The sequence below is a fragment of the Squalius cephalus genome, assembly GCF_949319135.1.
Source record: "Squalius cephalus genome assembly, chromosome: 15".
Taxonomy (NCBI): domain Eukaryota; kingdom Metazoa; phylum Chordata; class Actinopteri; order Cypriniformes; family Leuciscidae; genus Squalius; species Squalius cephalus.
In genome coordinates, this window is record NC_137136.1 from 5,258,086 (window position 1) to 5,274,099 (window position 16,014).

Consider the following 16,014-nt stretch of genomic DNA (forward strand, 5'->3'; position numbering starts at 1 on the left):
ATTTTTAGCTGAAACCGTAGAACTTGCCGATAATGCAAGTCGATGGCAAGTCAATTATTTGACAGTATGCTCGCGCTCGAGACTGCCATAAACGTGGTCGGGACCGTTTGCTGTTGCTGTGGTTTACAGGTAATAATGTTGTAAATAATGTTCTACTGAAGAAAAAAGACACCTGATGCCAAATTTTCCATTTTTTTCTTTTTTTTTCACTACCCCTTCAAGCTCTATTCATATGTAACTAGTTATACTGTAGGTTTCACAGTTTCACAGAGATATGTGATTAATATGTGACTGTACTGAGTCTGAACTGAACATGTTTCATGATGCATGCACTAATCGTTCTTAAAAGCCGAGCTGGTTCACAGAATCAAACTGAACCGAACTTTAGTTCCAGGTTGATGACATAAGATGTAGCACTCATGCTCGTTGCGCAGCACCAAATGAGCCAGCAAACATGTCCAAACGGGTTATTGCACCAAAAAAAAAAAATGAACTGACGCACAAAGAACAGAATATTGGTATTATTTGGTTCTTTTTGAGTCAGACATGACCGAAAAGCTGACTTTCGACTCTGCCTGTATTAGATTTGTTCAATTCGAACCGGTTCTTTGTCAAGTCAAGTCAAGTCATCCTCATTTATATAGCGCTTTTAACAATGTAGATTGTTTCAAAGCAGCTTTACAGAGATAAGCGTATAATTTATGGTAACAGAGATTGTTTTGGCTTTATAGCGGTTCTTTATTAAAGTTATTTTCCAGCTAAAGTTAGTTTTGATTGACTCGCTTCCGTCGCAATGATCATTTGTTATTAAATTAGGGGCCGCTAAGACGACACCATTCTCTCTACACAGACTTTAAACGCGAACCTGTGAGAAACGCTGATGGCGTTCACATGCGCATTAAGAATTGGTTCTATAGTTATGTGCGTTTGAATATATGTGCGCATGAATATATGTGCGCATGTTTGGAATTCCCTACAGACCAAGCCTAAACAAAGTACTGGTCTTTCCTTATAAATTTTGATACAGAATTTTATTTTATTTTGTCACTTCGGGGTAGGTACGCGAAACGAATTTTCCCGACAACGCTTTATCTGTAGAGTGGTAAAGGGATCCTCCATAGGGAGAGACTAGTTGGCACTTCAGCACTGAATGAATGAAATGCTTTGGTTCAATAACCCATCTGGACATGCTTATTGGCTCATTCTGTGATGCACAATGACCGTGTATGTCTTGCGTCATCACCCCGGAACGAAAGTTCGATTCAGTTCAATTCCGTGAACCACCTCGACTGGTTACCGGCTTAAAAGAATGATTTGCTCAAGAATCGAACACCACTACAGAGATCCCAATCCCGTCTGAATCAACACAGATTCAGATATCCAACACAGATATCCTGTGTTAATAATTGTAACTCAAATGTGTTTAATACCTTGGCTGTTGATGCAGCGGACCTGTGGAATCTGAGTTCCCTCTCCGCAGTCCATCTCTTCTTCAGGGATACACTCCTCTAGCTTGATCACCTGCCAGGTAAAACAGCTGGGATCATCGCACGGGATGGCCTCCACCAGGTGAGGACAGTTCCCCTCTCCACCCGTGGGGTCATTAATGATTGTACGTCGTCTGAACTTGAAACCTGCAAATAAACGTGATGTAAATGGTCTATTAATTGCCTCCATCCCTAGTGGCATTTAGCCACACTTTAAAATGTCAATGAATTAGCACAAAATATCAAACTAATATTAGATATGTTCCCCAATTTACTTGAACCAACTCATCCTGAGGTGATTTTTGGTGGATGTGTGATCTTTTTAGGGTGGTTCTCACAAAACTCTCAAGAACATATCCAATTCACATTTCAATCCAAATGTAAAAGGAAAATAAATTCTACTTTGCATAAAGTAAGTCAAACCTCTTTTTCTACATTGACATTTTTTTTTATCACAATTAAAGACCCTCCACATTCTCATTACCATAAAGCAATACAAAATCAGTAGGTACTGTTCACAACAGAAATACAAAAAAAGAGAGTGATTTAATCATTTAATCGTGATTTAATCAGTTCTACTGCCTTTAACGCTGATTTTAATAATATTGTTGCAATAGAAGAAAGCGGCATTAAAAATAGACACGTTTGTTAAACTTAGACTTTAAAATTAAAATATAATATTAAAAACAGGCCATAAAATGGGGCATCATTTTCTTTTCTTTTTTTGTTGTCGTTTTATTGGTTTTGGGTGATCTGGACATGTTCTTTTTTTAGATTTACCTTTATTTATAGAGGCAAAGTTCAGTAAATTCCAACTTTAATAGCCATGGGTCTCTGTGCTTTTTGTTTTTCAGCCAAAGTGGCGTTCATCTAGGTTACACTTTATTTCGATGTCCACTTTAGACATTCTACTAACTATAAGTACCATCTTTACCATCTAATATGGTTTGTGTGAGATTCACATGTTAGCTCTAGTACTGAGGTCTACCTTTTGTGGTTATACTCAAGTTTATCTGTGTGCTTCGGGTATGTACTGTTCTAATATAAATGAAGACATTTTTTTTGTTGCATAATTGCTGCAGATATGCTGCAATGCAGCATCCTCGACCAATAATATAAGATAATGGTGAAATCAAAAGGAAATATTAGATTCTGGCTCCCAGTCAGTCGGTATTCAGCAAAAACACAAGCTGCAGAACAGCTCAGTAAAATATTGTCTCACATTGAAATTTTGTTTCCGGTGAATATATTATTGTTTCAGCCATGTTTACCTTTCTTCACGACCCGTTCCTCGCAATTCTCAAAGGTGCAGAGCCCCCAGGCGCCCCACGGGGACAGTTCACACTCCACAGGGCACGGGATGTGACACAGTTGCGTTGTACTTGGAGACGTTCCCTTGCAGAGCCGAACGTCTACGGGTTGTGATGCTATAATGCATATAAACACACATTAAAACACTGCAATAAGACTCTCACATGGAGACGACACATGGCGTACAATTAGGTTTATGTAACTGCAGGAAACAACAAATGGCAACATTTAACACGCTCCGGAGAATCTCCATTCCCAGTTGCATCACAGCAAAGGAAAAACAGGAGAAAACCAGAATCTCCACAGATTTTAGCATAATTTGAATGCACATGATTTTTGTTTATTAAATATTTTAACTAATTTGATAATATTTCCTGTTATAAACCATCCTAAAATAAATAATGATAAAATGAAATGAAATAATTCTAAAAAAAAAAAAAGAATAAAATGAATAAGACAGGCAAAACAATTTTGGGCTATTTGGCTTTTCATAGCGTGTTTTTTCTAGTTAGATTAGTGGAAAGAAAACATACAAAATAGACTTAAGTGGTTATTTTATTGCACTTTATCTATAGATTGCATTGGATGGATGGATGGATGGATGGATGGATGGATGGATGGATGGATGGATGGATGGATGGATGGATGGATGGATGGATGGATGGATGGATGGATGGATGGATGGATGGATGGATGGATGGATGGATGGATGGATGGATGGATGGATGGATGGATGGATGGATGGATGGAAGGAAGGAACAAACTACGTAAATCCTTTCTGGACTCAATATGCGTGAAACTATAAAATCCAAACTCAAAACATAAACAAGAGTGATACATTAATGTTTTAACACAGGATTTTCCTGTCGGCTTGATGGGTGACAGGTGACATGACTGCTGCGTTTGCATCAAAGCAAGGTAAACTCTTCTTGTGGAGCTCTCTCATACTGATATGTGGTGAGTTCTGCTCTCTAGAGACTTCCAAAACAAAAATGTTCACAGAAATGTGCACAGATTGTGAACTAAATAGTACAAGAAGATTGACTGCGCCACAGACCTTCAAAAAAAATTGATTGAACTCGAAACCGAGCATGGGGAATAACAGTACTCCAATTCAACTGTTCCAGTGAAGCATGCTCCCGAAATTAACGGAGAGACAGATTTCAGTGTAATGCACCATCATCTGAGTTAGCATAACACTGCACAGGTTGTCCTTGTTTACGTGCCAGATGGGCTAGACCTTCTGTGCAGACTTTCTGTCTAATCCAAATTCGGTCTTGTGCCCGCTTTGACAAACCCAGGTGGACAGGCTTAGCTTCAAGCATGAGAATGATTTGGTATTCGGTCACTGTTTGAAAATAGATGAAAAACCTAAGGTGGCCTTGCTATTTCTTGCTATACACTAACATATAAAAGTTTGGGTTTGGTAAGATTGAAATTTTTTTTTTTTTTCTAAGATCATATGCTCATCAATGCTGCATTTATATGCTCAATAATATTATTGAAATATCAATAAAATGGAAATGGAAATCTTTTGAAACATTACAATTATCTTTATTTTCACGGTTGTCCTTGCTGAATAAAAAATCTTATTGAACCCAAATTATTGATCTGGCTTTGCCCCATGTTATAAAACCCATGAAATCAAATGTAGAATGGCCCAATTGCTTTTTTTGAGGAAGAGCGTACAGTAAGAAGCTGTAAGAAATACAGTCATTGCCAATCAATCTCTGTCACTTGTCTGGTGCCCAGAGGAGAGCGTTGACTAAAACACAGAGTGTTGCATCAGTATCTAAGCTTGTAATGAGCTCTCTATGGACATAAACACTAACAAAAATACAGAAAGTAAACAGACTACGCAAACAAAATATGTAAACATGCTTCAGGCAAAGAGATTTGATCAAACAAAGACCATTATTTCAGATACAGAAAGGAAAGGGAAAAAAAGAGTAAAAGAAAATAAAGAATAAAAAAGTTATATATATATAAAAATCAAACTAAATGTCCATGTACTTCATCTGTGGCATGCTTTTGATATTCACAATCAATCATTTTGACGAAGTGTTGGTTATACTTTCAAATCAACTTTAGTACACTTAGATTCAGTTGAAAAATACACAAAATATTCAAAATACAGTGTTAAAAATCTTACCTGAGATCTCAAAGCTGATAGACAGGAGAGGAGGGACACTAGGCGTCTGGCCATTTGAAGACTGACCTTCTACAAAACACACAAACACCAACTCTAGCAAACTACTGCTAATAAGCATCATTCAAGGGACAAATACTGTCACTATGAGCTCTATACTGTGACTATTTACAGAATATTACAGCTTTAAAGGGATAATGCAAGGCATAAGCTGGTTAACTTTAACTATCCGTAGCTGTGACGTCAAATGCCGCAGACAAGGGGAAATATAAGCCCATTGAACCTTTTAAGGGCCCTCAAAAAACAAATACAATAAAATGATATACATTTAATGACAATGCACAGCCACTTTTGAAATGTCATCAAAAATATATACTTTTTAGCAGGATAAAGGCATGGTTACGATCAGGGGATGCATTAAAAATAAAGATTTTCTGTCATTCGGATGGACTAGGTTGTAAAATTTCCATCATGCTATACTCTTATCTGTCAGTAAAATATTAAAAACTCTTGTTTCTCCCCTTAAATTATCACTCACACCTCTCTTGTCGATTTTCACTTTTTATTTTCTCGATTTTCTTCATGAAATGCAATAGACCAGACAACTTACTTTTATATCTGTCAGAAGAACAGAAAGCATTGTGAATTATCTGTCAATGTTTTTACAATTTGGTGTTTTATGCCATTTACCAGCAGTACCAAACTGTCCATGCCAAACTTCTTGGTTTGTAATACCATAAATATGTCACATTTAGTTCCCTTATGAAACAGCTATTTTTTCATAGTAGACTCCAAATACAGCTCTGTCCAATCGAATGTCAAGGTAGTTTATTCAGGGTACTGAGAAGGCATCGCCTCCATTGACTTTCATTCAGACAGTAATGTGATAATGTGAAGTATTATAATGTGAAGTATAGCATTATATTAAAACTTAAAGAATCTCCTAAAGCATCATGAAATTATTATCTAATGGAATCAAATGGAACTTATTACCTTATCTCTTATGAAGATTATAAAGATTAACTTACGGCATCGCATGCAACTTACAACGATTCTCTTATAGCATCATATGGATCTTATAAAAATTCTCTTATGGAATCAGTTGGAAATTATAGAGATTCACTTACGGCATCATATGCAACTTACAAAGATTCTCTTATGGAATAAAATGGAACTTATAAAGATTCAGTAATGGCATCATATATGAAACTTATTAAGTTTGACTTATGGCATCATATGAATCTTAGAAAGATTCTCTTATGATTTCAAGTGGAACTTATAAAGACTCTAATATGGAATCAAATGGAACTCTCTGTAAAGCTGCTTTGAAACGATGTGTATTGTGCAAATGTGAACTGAACTGAACTAAAATATTTACAATATTTAACTAAATATTCGCTTATGGCATCAATATGAAACTTTTAAGGGTTCCTTTATAAAAATCTAATTATAAGAAAAGGTATCATATGTCACTCTTGATTTTAAGACAGTGAGGACACCTGTGGGAAAAAACGTTCTGTTCGTGCTACAAGTGCAATGTTGTATTCTTAGAAGAAAATGCAAATGAGCATCACTTCCAGATAGATTTGATAAAGGTTTCATCACATCAAAGAATCTTGAAGCTGACAACATCCTCCCAGGGCGAGAACATCACGACTCCATCAATTGACTAACGCTCCAGCACATTTTCCCTTTAACTTTCTGCAGCGTCTGCGTTCATGTATCTGCTGTCAGCGGCACATATTACCCCCCAGTGAAGCCAGACATCTCCTGCACCATGCTGATAAGGACACAGATTTCCCAGCATACGCAGCTCCACCAGTGGCCTGTTTTAATAGCGGTTCTTTAACCAGAGCTTTTCATGCAGTCAGCGCTCATCCTCTCTAATGTGCGGGGACATGTGCGTTACGATAAGTTTCAATGTGCTCACCATACAGTTCTGAGCCTCAAAAGAGCGAGCAGGAGGGAGAGAGATAAAAAAAAAAAAAGGTATTTTCTATGAAGATGGGTGGGCCACTAATCAAGTGATGGTGTGTGTGTGTGTGTGTAGAGCATGCAAAGAAATGCTGATGCAATATATACAGCAGAGTAAGAGATTTACACACATACATGCATGTGGGTGACGGGCAGAGAAGGTAGAGAAAGAACATAAGGAAGAGATCCATGTACTGTATTCTAGTATTTACATTGTTCTTAAAAAACATTTTTAAAAAGCAACATGTAAATCACAGAATATCATGTTATTATAGTAATTTTACTAGTGACTTATTTTTTGAGGACTCTTGGAAGGAAGGAAGGAAGGAAGGAAGGAAGGAAGGAAGGAAGGAAGGAAGGAAGGAAGGAAGGAAGGAAGGAAGGAAGGAAGGAAGGAAGGTTTTTTGCAGCACTTTAGCAAAAGGAAGGAAGGAAGGAAGGTTTTTTGCAGCACTTTAGCAAAAGTGATATGAAACTTATAAAAATTCCCTAATGGAGTCAAATTGAACCTATAAAGATTCTCTAATGGATTCATAAAAACTTTTTTAAAAATTGTATCTTTATTTAATTGATGCCATGAACACATCTTTATATCACAAAATGTAATGTTATTATAATAATTATTATAATTACTATATACTATAATGGGTTCAATGGGTTCGATTCCCATGGGTTCGATTCCCAGGGAAAGCAAGAACTGATAAGAATGTAAATGTGTACCTTGAAATGCAATGTAAGTCGCTTTAGATAAAAGCGTCTGCCAAATGCATAAATGTATTAATATGAAATAAATATGATTATTGTGATTATTAATCACAGCTCAGGATAATCAGTCTTCACGGTTTGGGACGGAACACATTCTCGTTGTGCCATCAGCCAATCACTGATTTGTTCTGGCTCAAAAAGAAAAATTTGTATGTCTGTAAAAATGTCATAATTCTGTAATTATACATTGTCAAATAGAAGCCTGTACCTGGTTTGCCTGTGTTGTTATTGATGTAGCTGAGCAGTTCTGCATTGGTCTGGACGCAGTACACTTCCCTGCTCTGCACACCTCCACCACACAGTCCAGTCTGATTCCCACGCCGCCGGTCCTGCTGGCTGAGCAGCGCGTCAACACGGCATTCGCTCCATTCTGTGCTCCGCCACGCATAACTGAAATAACAGCAAAAACATTAGACAGGCTATTATGTTCTAGATCTGTGCTTTGGGTCTCCCATACTGTGGCTGTAATAAATCTTTACAAAAAAAAAATATATATATACACATTTGGGTTATGTGTCACTGTCATGTACTGTGGAAAGAGACATTATCTCCAAACAAATGGTTGAATTTAGGGCTGCACAATATATCGAAATTATCGAAATATCGCAAATGTATATATTGTGATATGCATATCTCAATGGCTTGCAATAACTGGGGTCATGAACAAAAGACACAGAGAAAATCACTCACTGCTCTTGGCTGAATAACTTTTGTAGCTTTAATAAGAATCAGTATATTTTTTATTCATACAGTGAAAACTAAGGAGTGTTTTATTTTTACATTTGATTATTCAGTTTCTGTTGTTAAATAAACCTAATGTAGGATAACCTGAACCCCTGAACCCTGTGGTTTACACTGATAAAACACTGCTGTTCGCTTTCAGAAGTGTAGGGATGTTTTCTTGTCACAAAAAGAATGTGAAACAAGTATGTAGGTAATATAATTTTAAATATATTTGAAAGATAATTTGTTTATTTTACACACTTTAAGCATTATCGTTTCGAATATAGAATATTGCATTATTTAATGAGTTATCGCATATCGCATTTTTCTTCAATATCCTGAAGCCCTAGCTGAATGCATGAAAAAATAAATAAATAAAGAAAAAAAATATATATAAATATCAAATGAAAAACTTTAATTAAACTGGAATAAAACTTGATTCCTTGGCCACTAACTTAAATAAGTGTAAGTTGAAGCACTAAATTAACTAAAATTAAAAGTGAATTAAAAATCAAGCTAAATAGACTTTTTAAAAACTAATAAAAATGACAAACTTGCATGACAAAATTAATTTAAAATATTAATAAACTTATTAATACATTTTCAAGTTTTGAATTTAAGCTGAATTAGCCACACCCCAGAGGAAGTTAAAATGGAATGACAGGAAGGGGGGGATTTGCTGAACAGCAATTAAAAGAAATTCAACATAGGTAATTAATTAATAGAAAATACAATTCTTCCACCCTGGTCCACAAAAGTTTATGTATCGCTCTTACAGTCTATAAACCTTCAAACTTCCAGCCTGCTTCTTTACAAACACTTCTAGTAAAAAATGACTATCATATGAACTTAAATGAATTTTATTTGTCTTTCCTTAAACTGAAATTCAAAGAGCAATGCTGTATCCTGTTTGCCTGACACATAAAGTCAAATTCAGGAATTTAATTGCAATATAAAGGCATTTTAAATGGCACACAACCCCTGAAATCTCTGTAACTGAGATCTTTTATAATCTGAGAAGCAGAAGACTTCAGAACCTCCATTCGACCTCCATTTAATCCTATTGCTGTCCTGAAGAAAAACATTGAGATATTAAAGAGATGTCATTTGTGATTTCTCTTTCCTACTTTCGTAATAGTGCGAAACAGAATTGAGAAAACTCCATTATCTTTTCGAGCTGCCTATTCACAGTACGTGGGAGACTGAGAAAGTGCCGTGTGCCCCGTGACGACGTGCCAGTGTGTGCCATCTGTGAGAGAACCAGATTAGAGCAGCGTCACCGAGCTCTTAAGACCACTTCCATTTGTCAGTGCATCTCTCTTGGCTCGGGACCACAGACCGGCCCGATCCGTCTCACCCCGTCTCCATATGCTCATGTGCTGACTCTCACTGGCAGAGCAGAGGTCAACCGTCTCCCGACAGGACCTCCTGCTCCACGCCGGCACATCTCCATGAAGAGCTGAACGCATGAGACGTGACTGCTGTTTTTAGTGCTCGTTTCATGTACATGCCCGTAGGAGAGGAAAATCCCATGTGCGATCTCTATAATATCTCAATTGCTTCTCCTTGACAGCAAAGATTAAACTGATTGCAAATTAGCTTAAAATAATATTTTTCAGTTACACACTTCTCAGATTCGCTTACAGAAAATACTATATTCCTCTAGAGAACTGTGCTCAGATTTTCCAAGATGCCAAAGTCCGAGATTTTAAAGGGGTCCTATTATACTTTTCCACTTTTTCAACTTTAGTTAGTGTGTAATGTTGCCGTTTGAGCTTAAAAAAAAAGATCTGCAAGGTTACAAAGCTCAAAGTCCACTCCAAAGGGAGACATTTTATTAAACAGAATCCCCTTTTCAAGAACTACAATGAACGACTCGTTTGGACTACAACACGTTCTTTCGGATCTTGTGAAGTCACAGTGTTCATCATAAGTCAATTCGGACACTTCATTTTTGAAGTACCATGATACTTACAAGTAATGCACTAAAACATTGTCAGGTTCATGTTCATCTGTTTCAGATATGTTTATGGTTAAGAACACGATTTTAGTGACACTCACCGGACATTTAAATTCAGAACTGCCACGATATGTATAACCAACGCTGCCAGATTCACATTAATCCGTTTCATATAAAAGTATTGCAAAACGTGCAAGATGCAACATAATATCATTTTGGAGAAATGTTGCCACAGGCATGTTGGCGGCCAAGCCATTTTAGCTTGCTTCAAGTCTTTGAGCTCTTTTATCATGTGTTTCACAGACTCGTATCAGAGCGCTCTGCATCACAAGTGCAATGCTGTACCAGGTGAGCTACTGAGTAAGTTTACTATGGAGCTGGTTATGTGATGCCAAAGTCAAAATGTATTAGTTTACAAATCATGCACTGAAACTTCAATGACAGGCTTACTAGGAACCACATTAAATCTTTTGAGCTTTGAAATAGCAAATTCCTTTGGTTTGACACATAATGAGACATGACAAGATGACATCAATATGTTGCCGTATATCACATCATATCATCACTCCAATCACTTGCATTTTTCACAGACACAAAACCCTCTAAACGAAACCCTTTGATCCCAAGCAGTGATAAGAGAGCACACCGATGCTGGATGTCATGTCTAAATAAGAAAGTGTTATATCTGTGATTCAAAAGCACTCAATTACATTCATGCATGCAGATATCACAGGCTCAACAATATGGATTTTCTTCCTGCTGACCCTGTTGAGCCAATAGTAGATTTTTAAATGTCCTGCCAACATTTTCACTGGCCCCACGGCAAGAATGAATAACAAAATGCATATAAATGTTTTTATACCAGTCCATCTCTGCATATGCCATAAGTTTTAAGGATAAAAAAAGCTAGTCGACAAACTTCTTTTGCTGGAGACTGCAGGCATATGCAAAGATGGACAGGTGTAAAACATTATACACTGACAGCTATTATTGTAAATCCACTGAATTATGAAATGTAATTTATTCCTGTGATCAAAGCTGAATTTTCAGCATCATTACTCCAGTCTTCAGTGTCACATGATCCTTCAGAAATCATTCTAATATGCTGCTCAAGAAACATTTCTTATTATTATCAATGTTGAAAACAGTTGTGATGCTTCATATTTTTGTGGGAACCATGTTTCATGGTTCTTTGATGAATAGAAAGTTCAAAAGAACAGCATTTATTTGAAATAGAAATCTTTTGTAACATTATGAATGTATTTACTGTTACTTTTGATCAAGTTAATGCACCCTTGCTGAATATAAGTATTTTAAAATGATTAATGCCCCCAAACTTTTGAACAGTAAATATGTATCACATATATAGTAGAAAGGTTTGCATGCTGTGTCTAATTGATATGTATTGATTTCACTGTACTTTGTGTTTACATCGAAAAACATATACATGATCAACAAATGCAAAATGTAGTAAGAACACAGCATGTCCGTTGTACTTACACGGCGCAGGGCGGCACCCCGTTCCCTTCAGGTTCACAGGTCTGACTTTCCTCCAGGTCGGGGCACTCGGACCCTCCTCCGGTAGGAAGCCGGACCAGCTGTCTGCTGCGGGAGCGTGTGCCCTGAGGAACACTGGAGTCCGAGCAGGTCTTGGAGCACGAGCCCCACTTGCTCCATTCACTGACCACACAGCCTTTAGGCATCAGGCAGGACTGGTAGGTCTCCGGAAGACTCCAGTGAGGACACTGGCTGATACAGGACAGAGGGGTAGAAAGACTGGTCAGTCAAAAATGACAAGATAATCATTATTTTACAGTTAACACCACATTTGTTTCAAATAAATATAATAGAATAAATCTTTTTTTATGAGAGTCATATGCTTCACGTTGGCTTGGGTTTTGTTTGGGTTCATGTCTTTCATTTTGAAATTCTCGTAGTCTTGGTTCCTGCTTGTGTCATGTGATTCCTTGCCCTCATGTGATCATGTCTTTTACTGTTCTGTGTTCTGATTGGTTGATTGTCTTGATTGTTCACAGGTGTTTCTTGTTAGTCATTAGTTTTTGTGTGTATATATAGCCCTCATGTTACCACTGTCTCTGGTCTAGCTTTGTCCATGTAACCGAGTTCAGTTCAGTTCAGTTCAGTTCCAAGTCAAGACAGGTCTTTGTTTAGGTTGTTCAGTTCACGTTTATGTTAAATAAACTGCACTTGGGTTCCACACAAGTTGCCCCAGTGGACTTTCATTGCAATATAAGTCTAAACTATATTTATGTATTATATATTTATACCATAATACCAAATTAAATTACAAAAAATACAAATATTATAATATACATATTTTTTTAATTTTAGATTCAATAAAAAAATGTTAAATTACATAAACAAAATAAAATGACAAAAATCTAATATGATAATTTTAATATCATGAAATATGATAAATAATTATTTTATTTTATTATCGTATTTACTGAAACATTAGAACATTAGTATAGTATTTTATTATAAAATAAAATACTATAACCTGAAAATGGTCAGCTTTCTTCTTGGTAGAATAGATGATTGTATTTAAAATAGGGCTGTCAAACGATTAATCGCGATTAATCGCATCCAAAATAAAAGTTTGTTTTTACATAATATATGTGTGTGTACGGTGTATAATTATTTTCTATATATAAATACACACATATGCATGTATATATTTAAGAAATATTTGCATGTATATACTGTGTATATATATTTATATTATATATCATTTATATTATATATAAATATTTTATATATAAATAACACATTTTTCTTAAATATATATGCATGTGTGTGTATTTATATATAGAAAATAATTATACTCCATACACACACATATATTATGTAAACACAAACTTTTATTTTGGATGCGATTAATCGCGATTAATCGTTTGACAGCCCTAATTTAAAAGCTTCCATGAGTTTAATATTATACCATGTATTGTTGAAATGTTCGAAGAAATATGTAATGTATGGCATCTTTTGTTACAAACATTTTTTTTCTGCATGTACATCTCTTCTGTTCCTAATAAAAATAAGCAATACAAATAATAAAGAATATAAAATATAAAAACAGTGTAATTATTTAAATGTTTGTATGTTCTGAATGTTTTTCAGTGTAACAGTTTAACTTATTCCTAAATAAAATAATCACAACAGAACTTTATCTTTGAATACTTTAATGACATGTTTTTTGTAACTTAACTCAATTTGCAGTTTAACAACAGCTTTTGTAAGTGTTTCAGTGGCCGGTAGCTTAACGCTGAGCAGTGTAAATGCAGCAGTTTCTCTTGGTCTCTTATTATCTCAGTAAGCAATGCAGCTGACGAGCTATTACAGATAATTACACACTGCTTCCTTTCCAGCGTAGCTTCATTTAGCAACTGCTCATTTAGGTGCCAAACTCACCTCAGGGCAGCACACAAACACACAAACTTCAAAGCTGGCACTGTTTTCCACCCACTTTAAACCTAGATTAAGATGTCTCGAAATCATTTAAAAATCTGGCAACATAACGACACCATATTGCAGCACAATAACTTTTCCTGAGGTATAAAACAGATAGCCATAGGTAAACTGTATTTGGCAGACACGGAGAGTATATGCCAGTCTGTTGATGGAATAGCAATTGTGGGCTACTGTTAAAATTGTGACTAGGACTGGGCAAAAATAAAAAAATTAATTAAGACAAGGAAGAATAAGATTAATTTATACACCAGCAGTGCAGCAGAACCAGGACAGTTGAAAAAAAACACACAGGCTGAATGAAGCTCACTTCAACAGTTCCTATATCAATATCTTAACAAATTGAAAATAGCCTTAAATAATGTAGTTACCAGCACACATCAAGCTGTTTGAACGAACAGTACCTGCTGCTTATAAAAGCGAATGAACATATCCTGTATCTGAACTCCAAACAATCAGCCACTGATTGGAACCAGCTGATAACAAAGAAGTTTCTTGAGTGTCAAATTGGTATCAAACTGTGTTGTTCTGCTGAAATGCGCATTGCTGCACCTCCCAATATTACAAACATGCATTGTTTTTAAGCACAGGGTAGCACATTTGGGTGAGCTTTTGTTTATGCTTGTTGATGGAATGAGGACACCAACATTTCCATTTAAATGAGAATGAGAATGATGTTTCTCCTTTAATGCAAGAATAACTCAATTGTGGGAATTCAGGAGAACCTCAGTGCAGCAGCAAGAGTATTATGAAGAAGTCCATCAAATCCTAAATAAAATTAGCAGGAAATACTAAATTGAACAATGCGAGTCTATGCATAACATTTAGGCAACGCTGAACAAAGGTATATGATGTACAGTCTTTAAGAGTGTCTGTGTAAAGTCACACACATAAAGAACTAGTACAACAGATGAGATCATGCTAGATATTACACTAAATAAGAATGGTGTGATTGGTTTGTTCATGATCACAGAGCAAGTGTTTCAGAAAAACGTCCACTTTCTTGAACTAAAACAAGTATGGATATTTCAGGAGCAAAAAGAAACAAGTCAAAGATTAATATTTATGTTCCTGGAGCAGTTTTTGTGTGATTCCATTTAAATATATACTCTGCCATTCAAAAGTGTGGGGTTAGTAAGATTTGTTTTAAGAACCATTTTGAAAAAACAAACTTTTCATGGTATTTAACAAGTTATTTAACAAGTTTCATGGCATTTAACAAGTATTTAACAATTAAACGCTGCTTGAAAATGAGGAAAATGTGTTTTTGATGTAATGAAAATGTATTTCTGTGCTGTTTAATATCTTATGAAGTATAGAATAGCCTACATAAAATGATAATGATAATGTATGCTTAATCTAAATTAGATGTTAATTCTGTCTACTGACTATGTGCTTTACTATACTGTAATTTGTTGTGGCTTTTTCCAAACCTCTGATTCATGGCATCGACACTGTGCATGTAAATTGTAAATTGATACTTTTATTCAAGATGAATTATTCTGATGAAAAAAGTGACATTATAAGACATGTATAATGTTAGAAAATATTTTCAAATTTGAACTTTCTATTAATCAATAGAATCCTGAAAATATGCATCACTGTTTTCACAAAAATATTAGGCAGCATTGATGATAATAAGAAATGTTTCTTGAGCAGCAAATCATCATGATCATCAATGATTTCTGAAGGATCATGTGACACTGACGACTGGAGTAATGATGCTGAAAATTCAGCTTTGATCACAGGAATAAATTACATTTAAAATATATTCAAATAGAAAACAGTTCATTTAAATTATATTTCACAATATTGCTGTTTTTACTGTATTTTTAATCAAATGCAGTCTTGGAGACTTAGTTCATCCAAAAACATTTATAATCGTACTAACCGCACACTTTTGAAAGTGTATCTCCAATTTCCAAAAGCATTAGCCTAACATTAGCTTATGAGTTTACGAAACTCATTTCAAGAATGACCACACCAGATCCACACAGTCTAAAAAGAAACTAATCTGAGGGAACCGGAAGACTATTCCACAGTTTTGGCCCAACAGTAGAAAAAGCCTGATGATCCTTGATGTTGGCCATTCAATTGTTTCTGTAAACGTAACATTACCTGGAGAAACCTCAGGCTAGAACACTCTGAATGTTTTT

At 35.6% G+C, this 16,014-nt stretch overlaps 1 protein-coding gene across 5 annotated transcripts in view; it reads right to left on the reverse strand.

The window, feature by feature from the left end:
• thsd7ab (thrombospondin, type I, domain containing 7Ab) overlaps positions 1-16,014 on the reverse strand; it is a 117,333-nt gene that overhangs the window by 58,343 nt on the left and 42,976 nt on the right. For all 5 annotated transcript variants that reach the window (XR_013823713.1, XR_013823714.1, XR_013823715.1 and 2 more), the window contains 5 exons: positions 11,870-12,118; positions 7,895-8,076; positions 4,951-5,019; positions 2,759-2,914; positions 1,431-1,634 (listed from right to left, as the gene is read on the reverse strand). Coding sequence is in view for 2 of the 5 variants with exons in the window: in XM_079894865.1 (XP_079750991.1) it covers positions 1,431-1,634; positions 2,759-2,914; positions 4,951-5,019; positions 7,895-8,076; positions 11,870-12,118 (860 nt within the window). In the remaining 3 variants the exon portion in view is untranslated. The remainder of the gene's footprint in view (positions 1-1,430; positions 1,635-2,758; positions 2,915-4,950; positions 5,020-7,894; positions 8,077-11,869; positions 12,119-16,014) is intronic.